Source organism: Coccinella septempunctata, chromosome 9 (genome assembly GCF_907165205.1).
Source record: "Coccinella septempunctata chromosome 9, icCocSept1.1, whole genome shotgun sequence".
NCBI lineage: Eukaryota > Metazoa > Arthropoda > Insecta > Coleoptera > Coccinellidae > Coccinella > Coccinella septempunctata.
In genome coordinates, this window is record NC_058197.1 from 4305010 (window position 1) to 4317530 (window position 12521).

General features: G+C 37.0%; 2 protein-coding genes across 2 annotated transcripts; both read right to left on the bottom strand.

Moving 5' to 3' along the window:
• Positions 1-485: 485 nt before the first annotated feature.
• LOC123320900 lies at positions 486-1062 on the bottom strand. Its single transcript, XM_044908393.1, has 2 exons — positions 926-1062; positions 486-865 (listed from the first exon to the last, which is right to left on the bottom strand). The coding sequence occupies exons 1-2, from the start codon at positions 999-1001 to the stop codon at positions 624-626; spliced, it is 318 nt and encodes a 105-aa protein (XP_044764328.1). The 5' UTR covers positions 1002-1062; the 3' UTR covers positions 486-623.
• Positions 1063-8938: 7876 nt separating this feature from the next.
• On the bottom strand, positions 8939-9687 carry LOC123320989. Its single transcript, XM_044908490.1, has 2 exons — positions 9676-9687; positions 8939-9475 (listed from the first exon to the last, which is right to left on the bottom strand). Exons 1-2 carry the CDS (start codon positions 9685-9687, stop codon positions 8939-8941), a joined length of 549 nt encoding a protein of 182 aa, XP_044764425.1.
• Positions 9688-12521: the final 2834 nt, after the last annotated feature.

A 12521-nucleotide genomic window follows, 5' to 3' on the forward strand; every position in this document is an offset into this window, starting at 1 on the left:
GATACAAAAATTTTCTCACTCAAATCTTTTCATAGATGCTCTTGAGAATGAAAATGGCAGGACATAGGGAATAACAGAAACATCCAGGTTAAAAAGTTATCATTCTTTATTTTCTACACTGAACAATAGAATATCCGAGAAGTACGAGTCAATTGACTAAAAACATTTACTTGTTTCACAAAACAAAAATCTGTATAACCCATGGGAAGCAACAGTGCATGTACAATAGCATCATTCTCCAAGGTTGCATTCACAAACTTACTACAAGACTAGAGTATGACCATGCTCATAGAGCATACTCCGAGGAAGACATACATACATTTGTGAACGCTTTGAGTAATCAGAGCTTACTCGGAGAAAGTTTGTGTGCGTAACACAAGTGAACACTACAAACAAACAAAATGTATTCAGAATGGATATAAATTAAGCAATCTTATACATTTCTTTAGCATAGTTAGATAAACCAAAATCAAAATAAAACCACATTGACCTACATGAATGAAATTATATTTCCCAATCACCCAAAAAAAAACAAATTCATGCGTTTAACTCGAAATTTATATTTAGTGGATTAGACTCATTCACGTCCAAGGCGACGATAATATATTCTCCAAGTCTTTCCCTCAATGACCTAAAAAAATTTGGATCGTGTGATCCAAACGATTAGAAATCAAAAAGGATACAGGGAACCCAACATTGTTCTCATATTTCACTAAAACAATAGTCAATTGATAATTCCTCATGTTGGTTCCATGAATGCCACCAATACAAATAATTTTTGGGAATTCCCTCGGCCTTCTTTCCATAGTCTTGTTCATGAAAGCTATAGCAAAATCTTCAATTTGTGGCTGAGGGTGACTTTCTCCTGATAAAAATATGACAAGCAGGTATTAAATCAGAATCAAATTAGTGTATAAAAAAATACCTATCTGCTTGAATAAGAAAACAGTGTTTTCATCTTGACTGTTCAATTCTTCCACTTTTAAGGCTGTTGCTGTCATATCATCTGCATTTCGCTGTTTGTTTATGTTATATTTTCGAATGATATATGAGAGATCTCCTTTTGTTAAAATATTCATTCATTCTCTCTAATTTTTCTTCATTCATGAAACTTGCATCTTCAAGAACTCTTTCCTTAGTTACTCCGTAAACAAGTTTGTTTGCAAGAAGTTCCTGCTAAGTATTGGAGAGACGTTTAGATCAAAGTTCAGGACCGCCACTTCTGAAATAAAATGAATGAACAAATGTAATGTGATGCTATAAAAATGTTACCAGAACTGTTAATTTTTGACTTTGATGGACATAATCCAGATATCTTAATGCTGCCTCCCTTCTTCATATTTCGATGGCTAGATGGACTCACATATCCTAAAAATGATATATGTATTAAAATTTCATGATTGTGATTCGGCTCTTCAAAAACTAACCTATAGTATTACTACGATTGCAGTTACAATAAATATATTCTTCAGCAGAATCAGTTTTAACTGCTCGTTCTAAAATGTAATCTACATTCCTGTTGGAAAGAGATCTCCAAGCCTCAAAATCTTCCTTGTTTGCAAAATGATGGCTAGACTGTTGGATTACCAAAGAATGCGTCTGCTCCAAATGATCTATCAAATTTTCGTGGGATCCAAATGATATTTTATCCTCATCAGAGCAAAGTGGGCATTAACCATGCTATGTTTTTTTTCCCCCAAGAGCTTGGCTATGCATTTTTTTTTAGGTGCACTGGAAAATTGTTTGGTATACCAATTGTTTTCCACATAGGTGACAAACTAAAAACAAATAAAACATAAGCAGAAAAATATATAAAAGTTCGAACTCACTTTTGCTGGTCCATGTGTAATGTTGTTCTCTTGAAATTCAGCAATCAAAATTGCTTTGTCCAGTCGATTGGTAAGTAAATGTCACAATTTGTGTTTTTGCCAATTTCAATAATTAACTCAACGTTATTCAATAACCACTCTGAATTCAGAAGAATAATCACAAGAGCGCCGAGAGAGCGGGAAAATATTTGTTGACATAGAAAGAGACAACTGTCTTCTGCTCTTTCAATCTGTTAGCTTTGCCCTGATTGGCCAGGATTTTGGGATTCTTTGAGAGAATTAACGTATGCTTTTTGGAAGCAGTAAAGACAAAATGCACTGCAGGAGATATCATGAGAAGTTTGGAAAATACATATTCCAAGAAAGGTATTTCAACTCAAGTAATGCATCAGAAAAAGCCAAGAGGCCTTAGGTACACAGAGGGAACCCCATTAAGAACATTTCTGTCAGAATTTGAGAATACGATCTGTGAGTTAAAGGCAGCAGCTGGAAAAATTGATGAGGCTGAACTCATATTGCAGTTACTTTCAACAATGCCTGAATCTTATCAAGTGTTACCACAGCAATTGACGTAATGTTTTGTCAAAACCAGAATGCTATTGACTTGGATTTTGTGAAAAACAAACTACTGATGGAAGAAGCAAGACAGACAAAAAATTAGACAAGAAGAAAACCCAGGAATGGCATTCAATTCAAGAAATTTCAGAGGTAAAGAAAATTGGAGGAAACCTGGAACGTGTAGAGGTGGAAGCAGAGACAGTTCGAAGATGGAAAAGAAATCGGGGAATAGAAATACAGAAAACTTTCCTTTCAAATGTTATTTATGTCAAAAAGTTGGCCATAAGCGAGCGGAATGTCCCAAAAACCAAGGAAAAGGAGGTGGATATAATGGAAAATTTCAAAGAAAAATAATTGTCAGAGTACACAGGAAGATGAGGAAGGACATGTCTCATTTTTCACAAGTGAATTCTCAGTGAGTACCATGAATGAAACAAATATAACTTTTGTTGTAGACAGTGGAACAACAAATCACTTGATTGAAGAAGATATAGGTAGATATTTACTGAGTACCAGTAATATTCAACAAAGGATAAACGTTGCAAAAGAAGGACAAACAATTAAAGCATCAAAACGGGGAAATCTATAATTACAAACGAAGACTGGAAGAACGGTAACGATCAAGGATGTATGGGTGTGTGAAAATTTACTTTACAATTTATCATCTATTAGAAAATTGGAAGAGAACGGTCTGGAAGTTAAGTTTTTCAAAGGGAAAGTTGCTATAATGAAAAATAATATGTATTTTGGAAGGAATGATGAAGGGAAAGTTATATATTGTTAATTTCAAACTGAATAAAAATGCATATGTAGGTTTGACATGTGACGAAGAAAAGATGCTTAGGGCAGCACCAGGCTTATGTGATGTATGTGTGAAGGCCAAACAAACCAAGTTACCTTATGAAGAACTACAGCAAGAACGAAAACCTAAAAGATTATTGGAAACTCTCTCGCCAGACATTTGCGGACCAATAAAACCACTTGCACATGATGGTAGGCTATATTTCATGATAGTGATTGATCATTATTCCCATTTTTGTACCGTTTATCTATTGAGTAACAAGAGTGAAGCTTTTCAAAAATTTAAGAGTTATGTTTCTATACGAAACGTACAATAAATATCCAAAATTAGATATATCAAAAATTCATAAATTCAATTCAACCAAATATTTCCATTCGAGATTAGATCATTCTCTCTTTCATAATTTTTATTTCCTGTGTAAGTAGGCCAGGTGAGACAAAGGATTGCAATAGTTTGTTTTAATATCTAACATTCCTTAATCCAACTGCGGCAATTTTGCAAATAAAGAAAAATGTACTGAATATGCAAAATGTAAGTCGATTTCCATTATGTGGTCTTGACGTCATTGTACAATTTTACTATATATAGTTTGTTAGATTAGTAAATAAACGTTCATTAACGAGTGATCCGCATTATCAATCTCAATCCTCGAGTCCCTAAGTTTTCACCAACCCAGAACTCTTAGAACTTGAGGTACAATTGAGATACAAACCCAACATTGGTCCTTCGAGCCTACAATCAACCACCAGGGACTTTGGAATACATCCACTGAACCCACATCAAGAAGCAGTCAACGGCCTCAACCACCAGGGACTTTGGAATACATCCACTGAACCCACATCAAGAAGCAGTCAACGGACTCAACCACCAGGGACTTTGGAAAACACCCACTGTATCCACGATCCACAAGAAGTAAACCACCCACATAATATCCAGCCACTGAATCCATCAGCCAGCAGCAAAAAGATTTAAAAAAATGGAAAACCTCATCGCCGAGCAACTCAAAACGGCCGAAACCATAAAAAGGGCTCACACCAATATCAAAAAAGATTCACCATCGAGAAAAAACGAAGAAAACTGCGGCAGGAAGATGGCACAATTGGATGAAGAATGGGACAACTTTGAACGAGAGTTTGACGAAATTCATTAAAAATTGCTAAATATTATGGAGTACTGCAGGGGACTCCTGAAACCAGAAAATCGCAGATCCAGCGCATCTCTGGAAGCAGAGAAACTGCAGGAGAGTGAAAAAGCCGTTCTCAAGCTTACACAGCAGCCATATTTTCAAAATGACATTGAGCTGATCATCAAAACAGAAAAGGTGAAGAAGTCCAGCCACCTGAAAAGTCTTAACCCATATTATATAGATCACGAAGGCTTACTCAGAGTAGATGGGAGAATACAGCCAATAGAATGTAACCAAAGACATCCAATTATACTACCCACAAGAAACCACATTACTAATCTCATAATAAGAAACACTCACTTCGGATGGATTATTAGCGGAACCACATCATCGAGTCCACAACTTCGTGTAGCAAGCTTCATCACGAATTTGAATGAGAATTCACAACTCGCAAAATTCTGGAACATCGAAGAAGCAGAAAATTCCGAGGAAACAACAAACGACGATACTTTCGTCGAAGAATTTTACTCCAACACCCTTCGACGGGACGAGCACGGTTATACTGTGAAACTTCCATTCGAGAAAAGTACAACACAGCTAGGAGAATCGAAGCAGAGGGCACTGGCACGACTATTTCAATAGGAAAACAAGCTGGATAAAGATGAAAAGCTCAGAACTATGTATAAAGAATTCATGCAGGAATACATTGCGCTAGGTCATATGAAAATTGCTAGCTCAAATAATTCCGCGAAGAGGTATTATATTCCACATCAACCTGTCTTGAAAGAAGAATGTGATACGACAAAGCTCAGAGTCGTATTCGATGCAAGCGCAAAGACAAGTACCGGACTCAGCCTAAACGACATTCTTCACACAGGACCTAAACTACAGCAGGATCTCACAGACATTCTGATAAGATGGCGAAAACACAAAATAGCCATAACAGCTGACATCGAGAAAATGTATAGGCAGGTGAAATTAGACAGAGAAAACCAGCCATTACAATCTATACTCTGGAGAAGAGAAACACCAAAAATGAGCCAATTCAAACCTACGAATTAACCACTGTAACCTACGGTACAGCACCAGCAGCTTACCTGGCCATAAGAACAATGAGACAACTAGCTACAGATGAAAAGAAAACCCACCCCCTTGCAGCTAAAATAGTGCTACGGGATTTCTACGTGGACGATCTTCTGAGTGGCGCTGACACTATTGAAGAAGCACGACATATACAAAAGGAAGTAACTGACCTACTCAAAAAGGTAGGATTCAATATAAGAAAGTGGAAATATAACGTACTGACCGAAAGCAAATCCACCGTCACGCTGGATGATAAAAATGGACCAACCAAGACGCTCGGTATAACATGGACTCCCAGAGAAGATAATATTCAGTACCTAATAAAACGAAACTTCGAACATCGGTTAACAAAAAGCAAGATCTTATCAGGAATCGTCACAATCTTCGATCCTCTTGGATTATTATAATAATAATAATTATAATAATAATTTATTCACCCTAGCATACAATACTATTCAAAATTTGAGAGAGCTCAGAAATGTCATCTAAGGCTTGTGTATGAACTCTCTCAAATCAAAGTAGTGGATTAGCAGCATGACTATGAAATTACAAACACAATGCAAATAATATAATTAACCATCAGAAAAGTTCGTGAACGTTTTGTCTTGAGAAACAGTCAAGTAACCAGCTATTTGTTCTACGCTTCAGAGAACGGTAACTTTGTGGGCTTTTCAGATAGGTGGGAAAATATTGTGGATCTGTGGCAATCTATAAAGAGCAGAAGATCTGATCTTCTCCCTGGTAACCCTGAATCCTCTAACCATCACATTTTGTGTCTGCCTTGTGTTATAAGTAGAACACAAGAGATCCAACTCGTGACGTTTTTTGGGGATCGATAATACCAAACTTTTTATGTATAGCTGCCTCGGGTCCATTATTCTCAATTCCTTAAACAATTTGTCACTAGAGTACAGCCGAGGTTTCTTGAATAAGATTTTTATAAGTCGCTTCTGTGCTCTCTCCACAGTGTTATAATATTTTTTCCTCACACCGCCCCAAGCACGAATTCCATACTGTAAAACCGACTGCACCAATGCGAAGTAAACAGTGAAACATAAATCCCTAGGTAAAAAATTCCCGGCCGAACGAATTCTGTAAGTAATTTTTCTCAATCTCTTATGTAATTCCATGCTGTGCACATCCCATCTCAGATGACGATCAATATAAACTCCCAAGTATTTGACAGATCTCGCTGCTTTTATTAATATATTGTCGAAGAGGAGCGCTTCAAAGTTCGGCTGTTGTGAACTATTTAATGAAATCGGCAGGAAGTGTGATTTGGACTCGTTGGCTGACAGTAGATTTAGATCAAACCACTTCTTCACAATCTTCAGTTCAGCTTGGGCCAATTCTCCAACCTCCATCCAAGAGTTTTGCTCAAAGAGAATACATGTGTCATCAGCATAAGAAATTATTTTGCCCTTCATACTTAACTTCAGCAGATCATTCATATATATAAGGAACAATAGCGGACCCAAAACAGTTCCTTGGGGAACGCCACAACGAATAACCTCCGGTTCACTCACAACATCATAGATCTTAGTTCTTTGGGTTCTATTATCCAGATAACTCTCAAGCAAGTCAAAAGCACTACCTCTCACTCCAATATGAAACAACTTTTTAAGCAGGATCTCATGATTGACGGTGTCGAACGCCTTCGATAAGTCGACAAACACACAGAGAACTTTCCTATTTCTGTTAATTGCCTTGAAAATATTTTCCATCAAAGCATCCAAGGCATCTAAGGTTGACCTACCTTGTCTAAAACCGAATTGACTCTCAGAAATGATCTCGAATTTATCTAGGTATTTGGTCAATCTGATGAAGATGACCTTTTCAAATATTTTTGCAAAGACAGTAATGACTGACAGAGGTCTGTAATTGCCGGGGTCGCTCCTATCTCCACCCTTGTGGACAGGTGTGATCAATGCTGTCTTAAAACATGAAGGCACAGACCCTACCTGAAAACATGCATTGACTAACTCGACAAAGGGTTGTGCTATCAGAGGTGCCATGTCCTTAGCTAAACTCCCAGTAATCAAGTCACAGCCAGATGATTCAACCTTTTTCAAGGAATATATCAGTCCTGTGAGCTCCTCGATGTTTGTCGGTTCCATATATATGGAGCCAGGCCATGACATATGCTTAAACCCAGACTCAGAGGATGGGCCCAGAATGGAAGAAGCCAGTTTATGCCCTACAGACGCCAGTCATTATACAGGCGAAACTGTTAATGAAAGAAATATGGAAAACCACCACATCATGGGATGAAGCACCACCAGAGCACATCAGGAACACCTGGAAAAACTTCAAAAGCGTGCTTCCAAAATTAGAAGAAATTCAAGTTCATCGCTGGATTCACCTTCGGCATGGTCAACCCTTGGAAATTCATGGATTCTCAGATGCATCCCTGAAAGCATATGGCGCTGTAGTATACATAAAAACAACAGACACAAATGGGAACACCCACGTCGGACTCCTCACTTTCAAATCAAAAGAATCACCATTAATAAATATCAAGACAATCCCGCAGTTAGAACTCTGCGCAACCCTTCTTCTAGCCAAACTCATCAAACCTGCGTTACGGCCCTGAATCACAACAATTCAAAAATATTCACCTGGTCCGACTCTCAAGTAGTAATATCATGGATAAACGCTGACGCTGGAAAGTGGAAAATGTTCGTCGCAAACAGAGTTCGAGAAATCCCTAACCTGCTAGGTCAAGGTCACTGGTACTACTACCGTTGGAAACAATATCACTTGCATTCAGCGATAAACTCCAGCACGAACATCGTAATAACCATGGTCATTGTTTTACTTATTGTTTACTTTTTAAAACATAGGAAACAAAAACAAGCACCGGCTGATGCACACTCGAGCAGTAGACTAGTTCATCCTGAGGAGATCGAGCTGCAGCTAATATACAATGATCCCAGACCAGGCAGCCATCTCCAGGGATGACAACCACCAACAAAGACATCAAGACCCCAACCACATCAGCATGGCCGCCGGGAATATGTACGAAACGTACAATAAATATCCAAAATTAGATATATCAAAAATTCATAAATTCAATTCAACCAAATATTTCCATTCGAAATTATTTAGATCATTCTCTCGTTCATAATTGTTATTTCCTGTGTAAGTAGGCCAGGTGAGACAAAGGATTGCAATAGTTTGTTTTAATATCTAACATTCCTTAATCCAACTGCAGCAATTTTGCAAGTAAAGAAAAATGTACTGAATATGCAAAATGTAAGTCGATTTCGATGTGGTCTTGACGTCATTGTAAAATTTCACTATAAAGTGGACTCTCGATAAGTCGAACTCCCAGGGACCACATAAAACTGTTCGACTTATCTATATCGGCTCACCAAACGTTCGAGTTATTGAGGTGGGAGTTCGACTCATTGAGGGAAAAACTCGAGGTAATATTGATCGTTAGTCAATGAGAAGCAAGCGTATATGTATTTTACATTTAATGAAAAATATGTATACATACATTGTACATATTCTAATTACATATCTTATTCATAAAATTCATACGGGTTTAAAAAAATCGTTTATTTTCATTTGCTTAAAACGTTTTTTTTCCAATTTGGAAACCACCGAAGATATTTCATTTAGTTTCTTGAAAATGTAGTATTCGATATCTTCAGAACTTTCCAGAAAACATCTGATCGTGTCGATAGCTTGTCTAGCTTCTTGAACAGTTGGTGGTGTAGGTGGCTCAATTTCAGGGTCCTCCAAATTGTCGAAACCTGCATCGTCTTCTTCTTCCCTTTGTAACACTTCACGTACGATACTTTCATCTGTAGGTGGAAAGCATACCGGTAGATCACAATCCACCTCCACAAATTCGTTAAAGTTTACATCCACATCAAATACAGATGTGTACAGATCAATTTCTACTTCTTCTGGATTTTCCAGCGCTGTGTCTGATTCATCGGTGGTAATCACGTCGAATCCACATGCAGAAAAACAATTTTGAATTGTTCGAGGGCTCACTTCATCCCATGCCTTCTTGATGAAATGTAGAGCTTCTAATACATTTATTGGGACTACAACACGATTCTCCTGTATTTGTCGAAGCACAGTACGGTATTTAACCTTAAAATGTTTAATGATCCCCAAATCCAAGGGCTGTAGTTTCGATGTCGTGTTCGGTGGTAGAAACTCTACTTTTAACGATATAAGAACAGGCAAAGGATTATGAGCTGGACAATTGTCTATGAAGAGAAGAGCCCTCTTTTTTTTTTGTCAACTCGTTATCCCACTTTTGAAACCATTCTCTAAAAATAATTCCAGTCATCCATGCTCTAGAAAAATTAAGATGCGATAACGGGGGAGAATATGAGAATATGAGTTTTGTGTCAACAAGGGAATTAAATTGCAACATACAGTGGCACACAACCCCGAACAGAATGGAGTAGCCGAGAGTTTCAATAGAACCATAATGGAAAAGGCAAGATGTTTGATTTCTGATGCCGGATTGGAAAAGGAAATGTGGGGAGAAGCTGTACGAACTAGTGCATATCTAATAAATAGAACAGAGACTAGAGAATTAGAAGACCACAAGACTCCAGCAGAAGTTTGGTGTAATGAAAAACCCAATTTGGAGAAAATAATTTGGAGATATTTGGATCTACTGCATATAACTTGATACCGAAAGAAATTAGAATGTCAAAGTTGGATCCTAGGTCAGAGAAGATGATAATGGTTGGATATGCCGATAATGGGTATAGATTATGGAACGAAAGAGAAAGAAGGATTGTGCGTGGAAGGAATATTATTTTCGAGGAGAAGGAACAGGAAATGCCTGTAACTATTGAGTATAAGAATAATGAACCTGAATACAATGAAGGTGATAAAGATGTAGATGAAGAAATGGAGAGACAGGAAGATTTTGAGAACGATAGAAAAAGAAGAAGCGGTAGAGAGAGAAATACACCTAAGTATTTACATGATTATGAACTTAATGATGATAAGAATTTGTTTGTAGCGCTTACAGCTGGAGATCTGTTCGCTGAAGTGCCAAAGTCATATACAGAAGCATTACAGCAAGGTTATAGATGGAAGAGTGCAATTGAAGAAGAGTTAAGAGCTCTAGAAGAGAATGAGACCTCGAAGTTGGTAGTACCACCAAGAAACGCTGAAATAATCGACTCCAAGTGGGTGTTTAGTGAGAGGATAGTAGGTGGACAGGTGAAGAAGAAGGCGAGATTGGTGGCTAGAGGATTCAAGCAAAGTGTCATGAATGAAGACGTTTTTGCTTCTGTAGATAGGATGGCAAGCATCAGAATACTTTTATCATTATATGTCGAATTGGACTTGGATGTAAAATCCGCTTTCAATGGAACCTTGAAAGATGTTGTCTTTATGTACCCTCCTGAAGGTCTTAATGTTGAAAATCGGAATCTAGTGTCTCAGTTAAAGAAAGCTCTCTATGGCTTGCGCCAATCACCAAAATGTTGGAATTCAATTAAAATTAATTAAAATTAAAATTAATTTTGGTTTTAAACGTTCTAAGAAAGACCCATGTTTATATTTAACAGGAACTACATATCTTTTAATACATGTAGATGATATAATTATGTTTTCAAAAAGTAAGGAAGATCTTATATGTATCAAGGATGTGTATCAAAATTGTCGGTCGTAAAGAAAAATGGAATGATATTGTGTCTAATATGAATTTTACTCATTCGAGTAGGAGTTCTTGGGATGTTTTACGGAATTTAGGAGAAGCTGCTCCTTTAACTAAAGCCCCTTCAAATGTGAATCCAGAACTGATTGCTCGCCGACTTGTAAATGTAGCGAACACACTTAAAATCTCCCAATCGAAAGTTGAAGACATGAGGAAAAAATTACATAAATTAAGGAAATCGGCATCTATTGTAGATGTTATTTCTAATCCTTTTAATATGGATGACTTAAAATCTGCAATTAGATGCACGAAATCTCAAAAAGCTGCTGGGTTTGATGGCATTTACCCAGAATTCATAAAACACTTGGGAGTAAAAGCTTCATCTTGGCTATTATCGTTTTATAATGATATTTTGAATTTTGGTAATTTTCCAACTTAATTTAGAAAAGCAAAAGTTATTGCAATTTTGAAGCATGGTAAAAATTCTTCGGATCCAAATAATTATCGTCCTATAAGTTTATTAAGTGTCCCTTTTAAAATTCTTGAGAGATTGATCCAATTTAGGATTGAAACATATGTTGAGGATGTTTTACAAAATTGCCAGGGAGGTTTTAGAAAGAATAGAAATTGTTCTGATCAGGTACTGAGCCTGACTACTTTTATTGAATCGGGTTTCAATAATAAGAAGAAAACAGGAACAGCATTTGTAGATCTATCATCGGCGTACGATACGGTGTGGAAAGATGGTTTAATTTTTAAACTTCACAGTCACTTAAAATGTGGTAAAATGGTTCGTTTGATAGAAAATATATTATCTGATCGAAGACTTCGTGTTTTTGTTAATGATAAAAGCAGTAGTTTCAAAACTTTAAATAATGGACTTCCACAAGGATCGGTATCATCTCCTCTTCTTTTCAATTTATATTTATGTGATATCCCCGATACGTCTTCCGAAAATTTGTTTACGCCGATGATATTGCTCTTGCTTTTCGCCATTCTGATTTCGAAGTAATAGAATAGCTATTTATGTAACAAGTACATAAATTAGGTCTTTATGGACGAGTCCAAAAGTTTATGGCAGAGCGAGCAAAGCGAGCGAGGCCAATAACTTGGGCAAGTCCATAAAGCCTAATTATGTACGAGTTGCATACAAAGCTTTATGTTCGACTGCAATGCAGAAATTGTATTTTCCAAAATGGCTTAATTACTGAAAAACATAAAGTGTGCTTTTGATTTTCCTACCTTAGTAACCAGCGACCTTAGCAACCTCAGTAAACACAGTTGTTTACTTCCTTAATTCTGTGACAAACGTCATAATAATCCAAAAAATGGATAGTGCTGGAGGAGAAAACGTAGAAAATTTAGCCGTAAACGACAAAGAATCTTTCTTACCCACTAAATCTAAAAGTGGTTATGAAAATATGTATGCGGCCTATAACAAGTGTTGTAAAACGAAGGAAATTGTAAAATCAACAGAAG